This window comes from Anolis sagrei, chromosome 4, assembly GCF_037176765.1.
Source record: "Anolis sagrei isolate rAnoSag1 chromosome 4, rAnoSag1.mat, whole genome shotgun sequence".
NCBI lineage: Eukaryota > Metazoa > Chordata > Lepidosauria > Squamata > Dactyloidae > Anolis > Anolis sagrei.
Window position 1 is genome coordinate 112,430,787 of NC_090024.1, and position 12,151 is coordinate 112,442,937.

General features: G+C 40.9%; 1 protein-coding gene across 1 annotated transcript in view; it reads right to left on the reverse strand.

Moving 5' to 3' along the window:
• Nucleotides 1–2,740: 2,740 nt before the first annotated feature.
• Nucleotides 2,741–12,151, reverse strand: part of KIF14 (kinesin family member 14) — a 59,618-nt gene continuing 50,207 nt past the window's right edge. The window contains exons 27-30 of the mRNA XM_060774574.2: nucleotides 10,499–10,621; nucleotides 7,552–7,626; nucleotides 7,272–7,410; nucleotides 2,741–4,837 (exon numbers count right to left, since the gene is read on the reverse strand). Coding sequence (XP_060630557.2) covers nucleotides 4,452–4,837; nucleotides 7,272–7,410; nucleotides 7,552–7,626; nucleotides 10,499–10,621 — 723 coding nt within the window. The 3' untranslated portion in view covers nucleotides 2,741–4,451. The remainder of the gene's footprint in view (nucleotides 4,838–7,271; nucleotides 7,411–7,551; nucleotides 7,627–10,498; nucleotides 10,622–12,151) is intronic.

Consider the following 12,151-nt stretch of genomic DNA (forward strand, 5'->3'; position numbering starts at 1 on the left):
TAGCCAGTATTGCATCACCTGACATCTGCCGGGAAGTAGCAGCCAATAGTGAAAGTACCAAGGCAGAGACATCTCCAGCTCATCCCTTGTTTGGGCAGCAGCCAGCACATCAACGACTTAAATCAAGAAATAGTTTTCCAAGATCTACAGAGACACTCACTGGAACACCTCAGCAAGCGAGAGTCCAAAATTGGCAGGCTCAAACCCAGAGCCTCAATCAATGGCTGATACCCAATGAGAGACTCCCCCCTGGGCACGCAGAAAACTGGGCGACTTGGAAGGCGCTGAACAGACTGCGCCCTGGCACCACGAGATGCAGAGCCAACCTTCAGAAATGGGGCTACAAAGTGAAATCCACATGCGAGTGTGGGAAGAGCAAACTACAGACCATCTGCTGCAATGCAACCTGAGCCCTGCTACATGCATAATGGAGGGCCTTCTTGCGGCAACACCAGAAGCACTCCAAGTGGCCAGATACTGGTCAAAGGACATCTAATCAACTACCAACTTGCAAACTCTGTGTCTTTTGTATGTTTGTTTGTTTGTTCTGTCAAAAATGTAATACAACCGCTCGGTTGCCTGGCACGATAAATAAAGAAATGTTAATTAGACATACAATGTATATAGACATAGGTAGTCCCCTAACATTAAGTCCAGTCATGTCTGACTCTGGGGTGAGGTGCTCATCTCCATTTCTAAGCCGAAGAGCCAGCGTTGTCCGTAGACACCTCCAAGGTCATGTGGCCGGCATGACTGCATGGAGCGCTGTTACCTTCCCGCCGGAGCGGTACCTATTGATCTACTCACATTTGCATGTTTTCGAACTGCTAGGTTGGCAGAAGCTAGGGCTGACAGCGGAAGCTCATGCCGCTCCCCGGAATCGAACCTGCGACCTTTCGATCAACAAGCTCAGCAGCTCAGTGCTTTAACCCACTGCACCACCGGGGGCTCTATAGACATACACAGAGGCTATTTAACTTTTTCTGGCCGCCACGGGAGCTGTCGCTTTCATCGTCCATCTGCGACACTGATGAAGTACTTCCGCATTCCCCACATGCTTTGCCGGAGTGCTTTTGCTGGAGTCTTTTTATGGCCTCATAAATTAGTTAAATTAGCCTCCCCACACATTTTCCTACTTGACAGATGCAACTGTCTTTCGGGTTGCAAAGGTCAACAACAAGCTACACAACTGGTCGAACACTCACTCCGACCCGGGCTGGCTTCCAACTCATGACCTTCTGGTCTGAGTGATCTTAATGCAGCTGACACTCAGCCAGCTGCACCACAATCCCGGTGCAGCTCCTTTTTGTGAAGGACCAACCCCTGTTCTTTCAATATCACTTCTGTTTCTTATAGCAAACTTTCCATTAAAGAGGAAGCGTCCAAGATTGTATTTCCTTCATTAAGTGAGGTGAAAAATTGTCGAGATACAAAGTTAAAAGGCTGCTCTTAGATTCCCAATTTATAGCAGCATCCACAATGGCATTAAAATCGAAAGAGGAATTTACAAAGTCATGTCCAAGGTCTTCCTTGCTTATATCAGTTCCTGAACAACAAACTTTAAATAACCATCTCAGCAGGAATAGCTTTGCTGTCCTCAAACTGTCTGAAAGCATTATATTCATAAACAGATTAGAAAGTGCATAAGCAGAGCACGCAGGCCATGGTCTTATAACAAAACTAAGCATATGTTTGGTAGAGATAGAGACCACTGCAATTCTCCCTCTTACCTGTGGATGTCATCATTCAACCGATGGAGAGATGAAGCTGGAAGTCAATTATTTATATGGTATTTAGTGTTCTTTGCAAACAGCGTATTTTATCCATACCCTCCTCTAAAACTAATTGGTTTACCTTTTGAAAATAAATATGGCAGGAAAATGTGAGTCAAGGTGAAGTATTTACCTGAGATAACATTAGTGATCTGTTGCTCTTCCTGCGTAACTCTGTGGCCAACTTATGGTCAAAGTTGACGACAGCATCACCTTGGAGGACATAGAAATTCCTAGAAGGATTTTCTCTCTAGGAATCTTTGAGTTTTTCCAGCATGACTCTACTAGCACTGCTGACCTAGGGTACAGAATTAATAGTTTGATACCACTTTTAACTCAGTGCTATGCAACCATGGGAATTGTAGTTTTACCAGGTCATTAGCCTTAATTGCACTGAGCCATGGTAGTGCAATGAAGGCTAATGACCAGGAGTGCAATGAATGTAGTACAATGAAGGTTAATGACCAGATCAGTTCACCCTTGTGCCGGATGAACTCCTGATCTGAAGGTTGGTGGTTCAAATCTGGGGAGCAGGGTGAGCTCCCATCTGTCAGCTCCAGCTTCCCATGTGGGGACACGAAGGAATCTTCCCACAAGATGGCAACACATCCAGGCGTCCCCTGGTCAACCTCTCTGCAGACGGCCAATTCTCTCACACCAGAAGCGACTTGCAATTTCAACTTGACACAATTAAAAAAGCCTTCATTGCCAGAGTGCTGTTCTGCACCAAACTACAAATCCCAGAATTCCATAGAAGTTAAAGTGATGTCAAACTGCATAAATTCTACAGTGCAGATGCACCCCTAAAATCCCTGAAAGGCCATGAGAAAGACATCCAAATTTCCAGCTCTATAAATCCCAGCTGGGATGCCAATAAGCACAGGAATGACGTATAAAATTTTATTATATATACAAAAATCAATACAAAAAAAAAAAGAACACAAAAAGATAAATTAATGAAACCTCTTAAGATATACATGCTCTAATAAACTTTTCAACAGCAAAATAACACTTTAATATAGGTTTTTAAAAAACATTTGCTCAATATACAGGTTTCAGGACTGACAATGTAAAAAGTAGCCCATTATATTGCATTTTTCTAAAGCTATCTATACAAACTGTATTGTGTCATTTTCATAAGCATTATATATACATATATAAGTCGGTCAATGCACATGCACAGACAATACATGATTATATGCACAATTACATTTTCAAGCCTCCATCAAATCTGATGTTGTTACAAAATATGAAAGCGTTTGTATTATCAGATTTCTGTTCTTTAAAAAATCAAGAATTCTGTATGGCCAACAAGTCTTCAAGTGGATTATAATTTGCTTGCTTTAAGCTTTCTGCTGAATGTTGTGGAAATTAATATCCCAGAAACCCCCAGCCAGCATAAATCTGCAAGATGTAATCCAAAACAAGCAACCTTCCAAACTGTGTGAAATGATTATGAACAGTTCTCTGAACAACTTTGGCAAGCCATAATTGTTGTAAAACTCAGTGCTAGAAAGCAGTAAACCTTGTTAAGTACAACTTCCTTACTAAACAAGGAAATGATATTTACTCAAATGCAAGCTGAAGTATATGCTATCCAAAAGCAGTCTTTTTTCCCTTCCAAAACATAAATAGCAGGTTCTATGAGGGTAAGAAGTAATGTCTTTACTGTAATTTCCTTTCTAATGCTTAGTTTAATAACGTATCAACTGAGATCCAGCAGGTTATGTACGCTTTCCACTGGCAATCTGAATGCAGCCTACCATATGACATATAGAAACATGTCTAAAGCTGAGGGGTGTGCTATCAAAATAGAAAACTGACATCCAAAAAAAACAATTTTTCAAAAAAAGGATGGATGGGGCAAGGAAGGAAAATAAATAGATTTGTCCTGGGTAAAAGCAATAAATACTGCTAGTATCTACTTCACTGAACATCCATAGATTCAACTGCTAGGAAAGGTGACCAGCAACGCCTTCAATTGTGCAATTGTGCTTACAATATGAATTTACTATATTAATGCAGCAGAAATTAACGTAAACTCTGGATTTTCAGATTTTCCAATATGTGCCTTAGCTCATTTTATTCCTGTGGAGATTTATCCTGTCTAGGAAAATTGGAAGTCCTCATTCCTTGGTACAAAGAACAGGCAAGAGATACTCCCACCTACCCATCCATCGTCATAACACACATTCACTGTAGGGAGTAATTTATAGTATTAACTCTTTGGATGGAAGAATGAATGATTCAGACCCTACACTTAAGAAGATAGCACTCGATCCACATGATAAATGCCTTTATAGGCAAAATGGAATAATCACATGCACTTAGGTCATATGACTTGGAGGACACTCATAGCTAAACAATAGGGCATCCAGAGTGAAAACTGGTGATGACTTCTATATTTTAATGGTTGGGTAGGTGAGGGATCTTCTGCAGGTTCTACCTGTTACCTGGTTGAATGGAAAGCAGCATCTTCTTCTACACAACCATTAAATGTAAGTGAACCCTCCCCTCTTTTCAGGTCTGTAAGGCCTACTAGGGAAAGTATAGGAGTTGGCACCATGTCTTCCTTTCTCAAGCCTTCCAAGACATTTGCTTGCACGGTAGTAACGCAACTGCTGATACTAATATCACAGTGTGCCCTATTTCCCCACATTACTCACATTAAACAATATTTTATACCCAGTGTATTCCATTGGGTGAAGATGTTCCTAAACTTTTGGGCACAGGCCACAGTTCACATTTTGGCATTTCCTTCTCCTCCCAAAAGTTTGTCGCGTCACCTCTTTCGAGTTGTTTTCCATCAGACTGAACATGCAGCACACAACCATCCTGAAGTTTCAATACATCCTGTCCATGTTCAAGTTCAAAACTTATAATAAGTGACCTTGCTACAGAATCCAATTCTCTTTGGTCCACAAGAAGATCTGAAATCCTTTGGACAGGTTTGTCCGCTGAATCGGTAGCCGAAGCAGGTTGAATGCAGAGAGTATTAAAATTCCCAGCTAAGAAGCAAATCTTCTCTACAAAATACCTGAGGGGACATCTATTTCTGTACGAAGCTGTAGAAACAAAACAGTATAACTTACATATCATGTGAAGAGTTTCAAAGAAAAAAAAGTATGCTGGGGAAAATGGAAGGAAAAAGGAAGAGGGGCTGACCAAGGGCAAGATGGATGGATGGGATCCTTGAAGTGACTGGCTTAACTCTGAAGGAGCTAGGGGTGGTGACGGCCGACAGGGAGCTCTGGTGTGGGCTGGTCCATGAGGTCACAAAGAGTCGGAAGCGACTGAACGAATAAACAACAACAACAACACTTTTGACTTCCATGTTAAGTGTTTGTTTAGCCCCTTTCTCGTTGAAATGTGTGACTTAGTTCATAGAAATATGATTGTTTACATTGGTATAATTTGTGCCACAAGGTGGAGATCTACTCCTGGTTTCCCTCTAACACCAAGTACTGTCATTACATTAAAATGGTTGGATTTGAGGTGGAAATTTGAACCATTCAGCATCAATAAAGCTGAAGATGTAAATGTAGCCCTTGCCCATACTTCTTGCCTTTCTTTATATGCTCTCCTATGTGAGAGCTGGACCTTAGGGAAGGTTGAGCGAAGGAAGATAGATGCTTTTGAACTGTGGTGTTGGAGGAAAGTTCTGAGAGTGCCTTGGACTGCGAGAAGATCCAACCAGTCCATCCTCCAGGAAATAAAGCCCGACTGCTCATTGGAGGGAAGGATACTAGAGACAAAGTTGAAGTACTTTGGCCACATCATGAGGAGACAGCAAAGCCTAGAGAAGACAATTATGCTGGGGAAAGTGGAAGGCAAAAGGAAGAGGGGCCAACCAAGGGCAAGATGGATGGATGGCATCCCTGAAGTGACTGGACTGACCTTGAAGGAGCTGGGGGTGGTGACGGCCGACAGGGAGCTCTGGCGTGGGCTGGTCCATGAGGTCACGAAGAATCGGAGACGACTGAACGAATGAACAACAACAATGCACCTTGCTTTGGTGTGTGCAGTAAGACACTCTGAATACACTCGGATCATGTGGTCCTGAATCTTAATTAGCAATATCAATTTAGTACATATACTCAGCTATAGTTAGCTGTACTGTTTTTGTCTTTGTCAGTTGTATTCAATTTTTCCATCCCATGGAAATAAACTCATCTCCTTAATCTGGTTGTGAGTGTGTCTTATACCGTGTCCAATGCTGGCCATTCATATACTCCTGAATAACTTGATTTTTCTCTCCCAGGGACAATTGTTAAACATGAGATGGGATCAAGCCAAGGATCTCATTAAGCAACGGATCCTGGAGATAGAGCGCCAATCTGACCTAGCCTGTTCCCCAGCCTTTATTGTAAGGGAAGCCACTAGATACCTCACTGCCCTCATGGCATACCTAACAGACCTGGAGGTGCCCAAACACCGAAAGGCTTTTACCCTGGCAAGATGCCATGCCCTCCCATTGGCTGCATTGGAGGGGAGGTATCAGAAGACCCCCTTCAAGCAGATACTATGCCCCTGTGAGTCTGGTCATGTAGAAACCACTGAGCATGTGCTTCTTCGTTGTATGTTCTACAGAGATCATAGATCTAATCTATGCCAATTAGCTTCCGAGCACAATTCAAAGTGCTGGTGTTAACCTATAAAGCCCTAAACGACTCCGGCCCTGTTTATCTCTCCAAACGTATTCTCCCCTATGAACCATCAAGATTATTAAGATCGTCTGGAGAGGCCCTGCTCTTGGTCCCACCGGCCTCACAAGCGCGTCTGGTGGGGACGAGGGACAGGGCCTTCTCGGTGGTGGCCCCATGACTCTGGAACTCTCTCCCACCGGAGATCAGAACCGCCCCTTCTATCCTGACATTTAGGAAACAGGTGAAGACGTGGTTATGGAGACAGGCTTTCGATGAGTGAGACAACACCCTAAGATATGGATGGAAGATTATGTATAATTGATTTTAGTATGACGACTGACCACTGTAGTTTTGAATATATTTGTTGTTTTAATGTGTTATTGTAATATGAACTATGATGTTTTACCGATTGTATGTGTTTTTATGGTTGGAAACCGGTCTGAGTCCCTCAAAAGAGGTGAGAAGGTTGGTATATAAAACTTTGAAATAAATAAATAAATAAATAATCTCATTAGACCATGGCTTCTAAAATACCCAGGGCGCAGTGAAAAATATTATTCCACCTTGCTGCTTTCGGACTCTAACACTACAATAACTTACAGTGTTGCTAAGTTCTGTGCTGCTGAGACCAAGGTGCTACTATCATGATTTTCTATGGCTCAGAAATTCATACCATACTGACATTGAGTGAACGAGTGGTTCTGTCCTCTACCATTGCTCAAAACCTGATGTTGGTTTTTGTTTTTTTAAAGATAATAATGGCCAGATTCCAGCATGACAAAATACAGTTCTTTAATCATACTCTTAAAAGTGGTTTTAAAGAATGACAGGATGTATACATTTAACAACATACCTTGTAATGAAGAAGTAACCATCTGGTATACTTGGTCTAGACAATGATGTAATTCCAAGAATTCAACAGCTTGCCTTGAAGCTTTCTTTAACTCCTGGTCAATGGATTCTTCTTTCCTTAATAGATTTGTTATTTCTCTCTGTGTTGACAATATGTTGTTATTATTATGATTATTAGGAAAACAATACAAATCCTAAAGATAGCATAAAGTGCTTGCTGACAGAAGAAGCAATTAACTAACTCTAAGTGAAAATTTGACTCAACAAAAAGTTTAATTTACCTTTTTACAATCTGATATTATATCCTCCAGGAATTTGGCGAATGCCACCGCTTTGTCTTTCATGTGATTCTGAACCTTAAAAGGAAATGTTAAATATTGGAAATTACGTCAGATCTGGAATTACGTTAGATATGTCAGATCTGGAATTATGTTAGATAAGACTAGCCATGCAAAGATTTGACCTGGTTCATATAAACCAGACATCACAATATTCAGGATGAAGTTTAGTGGGTCCCACCCCACTTTACACAACAAACACAACATTGTAATCTCTTGATTAAGGAAAATAATGTATACACACAAGGAATTATTACACACATTGTAAAAACGTCCAACACAGTAGAAGTGCAAGTCTCTTGCCATAAAATTTCCAAAGTGTGTCCTTTGGCACCTTGAAGATAAGATGTTTTATTTAATGCACATTACATCTCATTTCATTTAATATACAGATCAGTGTGATTTAAGATTTGGCCTCCTGCAGGGATGCTTTCTAGAGGCAGAGACAGAAATGAGTTGAGAGGAAAGAGAAAGAGGGGGGTAGGAATGAATACAGGAAGGGAGAAGGGGAATGAAAGCAAGTGAATAAATGAATGGGTGGTGAAGAACAAGGTAAGGACCAAACAGAAGAGATCGGTCACAGGAAGTCACAGGGAGGAGGGAGCAAGCTTGTTTTCTGCTTCCCTGGAGACTAGGACGCAGAACAATGGCTTCAAACTACAAGAAAGGAGATTCCATCTGAACATGAGGAAGAACTTCCTGACTGTGAGAGCTGTTCAGCAGTGGAACTCTCTGCCCTGGAGGCTCCTTCTTTGGAAGCTTTTAAAAAGAGACTGGATGGCCATCTGTCAGGGGTGATTTGAATGCAATATTCCTGCTTCTTGGCAGGGGGTTGGACTGGATGGCCCACGAGGTCTCTTCCAACTCTTTGATTCTATGATAGGTGGAAAGTATATGTGTTTGTGAGAGTAAGAAAATGTGTGCACATGAGAGAAAGAGCGTTCATGAATAATGAAGAGAGAAATGACAGATGGCTTGATTGTATCTTTTGTGTAAGAATATATAAGTGAAATAATTGATGCATGGAGGTTTGTGCATCTTGGAGCCCTTCCAGACAGGTCCTATATCACAGGATCTGATCCCAGGTTTTCTGCTTTAAACTGGATTATATGAGTCCGCACTGACAGATAATCTATATAAATAAAAATGTAATGTTCATTTGTGGGATTAACAGAACTCAAAACCACTGGACGAATTGACACCAAATTTGGACACAAGAAACCTAACAACCCAATGTATGTCCTTCACTCAAAAAATTGATTTTGTCATTCGGGAGTTGTAGTTGCTGGGATTTATAGTTCACCTACAATAAAAGAGCATTCTGAACTCCATCAACAATGGAATTGGACCAAACTAGGCACACAGAACTCCCATGACAAACAGAAAACACTGGAAGAGTTTGGTGGACATTGGCCTTGAGTTTTGGAGTTGTAGTTCACCTACATCCAGAGAGCACTGTGGACTCAAACAATGATGGATCTGGACCAAACTCTACACAAATACACAGTATGCCCAAATGTGAACACTGGTGGAGTTTGGGGAAAATAGAATCTTGACATTTGGGAGTTGCTGGGATTTGTAGTTTACCTTCAATCACAGAGCATTCTGAACCCCACCGACGATAGAAGTGGGCCAAACCTCCCATACAGAACCCCCATGACCACCAGAGTAGGCCACAGCAATGTGTGGCAGGGGACAGCTAGTCTATATAAATAAAAATGTGATGTTCATTTGTGGGATTAACATAACTCAAAAACCACTGAATGAAATGACACGAAATTTGGCCAGAAGACACCTAACGGACCAATGAGTGACCATCACTCAGAAAAACACAGTGGAAGGGACCCAAAAAACCTAAATGATGATGCAGTGCATGTGCGGAAACAACTCCCCTAGCCCCGCCCCCTCCTGCACGAGGGAAAGAGCTGGCCATACAGCTTTGAGAGTCAAGCATACATGCACGGGAAGGAAGAAGGGACAGAAAAAGGGAGGGATAAGGAAGGAAAGTGGTATAGAAGGAAGGAATCAGACTAAGGCCACAGCAAAGCCTTAGTCTAGAATAAACAGAAAACCTGAGATCAGATCCTGGGATATAGGACCTGTCTGGAAGGGCCCTTAGGCCTCATCTACACTGCCATATAAAATCCATATTATCTACTTAGAATTGGATTTTAGAATCATAGAGTTGGAAGAGACCTCATGGGCCATCCAGTCCAACCCCCTGCCAAGAAGCAGGAACATTGCATTCAAGGCATTGTAGATTCATATAATCCAGTTCAAAGCAGATAATCTGGATTATGTTTTGATAATCTGGATTATATAGCAATGTAGAAAAAGAAAAGAGTACAAAGGGGGGAAGGATGGAAAAGGAGAAGGTGTAATGTCTATGTTTTGACTTCAACCCCATACACTGCTCCCATCCACTTCCCCTTGAAAGGCTTTGTATGGACCAGGCTTCAAAAAAGTAACGTATTCCTTTTTATATATTATAGCATTTTCAGGAAGCAAGGATGCAGCAATTAATGAAACAGCTAAAAAGGGAGATACAGTTTATCAAACTGAGATTTTGAACTTGGTGAATAATACCAACTAGAAACACAAAACAGTGAAATATTATAGAAAGCATTCCAAGGCTGCCTTTGTATCTTCTATTTTAATGGATATTTTTGTCTCTTTGTAACAAAGTGAACAGTTTGAGCAATCTGTAGTCTCGCCATCACAGTATAAATGGCTATACACTTTTACATGGTGTACATGAGAATAAGCAACATGCTTCATGATTTCAAATAAAAGAGAGTAGAGCTTGTCAAAACACTATTAAGGGAGATTTACAGTTAAAATGTGTTTCCTTCCTCATGCACAAAAGATTTTGTAAACATCTCCAGCTCACCTCATTTTGGGGGTACCATTTTAGTAGTTCCTTCTGCATTATTCTGGACGTCTTCTGTGTACAATCTAAGAGATGCAACAATCCTGCATCCATTCCATCACAGATATCCGACATGAATATTTTCTGAAAAAGGGATTTTTTTTAATGCACAAATGACTTACAGCTTGACCAAAACTGAATGGTGGTTTCAGTGGGCTTTGAAGAACACTTTTAAGTACTATACTTATTTAACAAGAACATTTATACACTACTAGCTGCCCCCCTGCCACGTGTTGCTGTGGCCCAGTCTGGTGATCTGGAATATAAAGTAATGAGAAAGTGTTGGTTTCTAATATATGTAATGTCTTTATGCTTGTGGGTAAACAGTATTTCTTGCTTTTTCTTTGTCAGTGTTGATGTGGAGATTGTCTGGTTTGCCTACTTTGGAACACGCAACACATAATTGTCCTTCTTTAGGGGTCCCTTTCAAATCTATGATACTATATCTGTGTGTGTGTGTGTGTATGTGAATCATATCTATCTAATCTATCTATCTATCTATATCTATGACTGGATGGCTCTTTGTCAGGAGGGCTTTGATTACGTTTTCTTGCCCTGGTAGAGGGAGTTGGACTGGATGGCCTTAATATTTTCTGAAGGTCATGGGAGTTCTGTGTGGAAAGTTTGCCCCAATTCTGTCGTAGGTGGGGTTCAGAATACTCTGTTTGTAGGGGAACTATAAATCCCACTGACTAAAATTTGCAAATGTCAAGGTCTATTTCCTCCCAACTCCATGTGTGCTCATATTTAGGCATATTGAGTATTCATGCCAAGTTTGGTCCAGATCCATCATTGTTTCAGTCCAGTGCTCTCTAGATGTAGGTGAACTACAACTCCAAAACTCAAGGTCAATGCCCACCAAACCCTTCTAGTGTTTTCTGTTGTTGAGGGGAGTCCTGTGTGCCAAGTTTGGTTCAATTCCATCGTTGGTGGAGTTCAGAATGCTCTTTGATTATAGGTGAACTATAAATCCCAGCAACTACAACTCCCAAATGAAAAAGTCATAATTTTTTGAGTGTTGTGTGACATTTTTTTGCCAAATTTGGAGTGATTTCGTTCATTAGTTCTTTTGTTTTTAAGGTACTCATTACGCACAGAGCATTTATATATATATATAGATCTTACACTCCTGATATTTAATTCTGTTTTAATGTTTATATATTTGTAGATGTTAAGTTGTACTAAAATGCTTCTAATGTAAGCTACTTTGAGTCTCCTCGTGAAGAGAAAAATCAGGATATATATAAACATAATAATATACAATATAATATATGCAAGAAGCTATTCTTGTAATATAAACAACTAGGCAGCAGACAACAGGATTTCTGTGACCCCCTCTACACTGCTTCTTTTTCAACTCTATTTCCCCTGGAATACATCTCTCGAGTAATAAGTGCCTTAATTTGAGTGTTCTGACAACACAAACCCTTGTCAATATAATCCCAAGGGCACTTAGGTAGTGTTTTCTCTTTAAGAGCATGACCACAATGTCCTCTTGCCTAAATGTCAGAATAATTCTTTTGGCCCCTTCTACACTGCCATAGAATCATAGAATTAAAGAGTTGGAAGAGACCTCATGGGCCATCCAGTCCAACCCCCTGCCAAGAAGCAGGA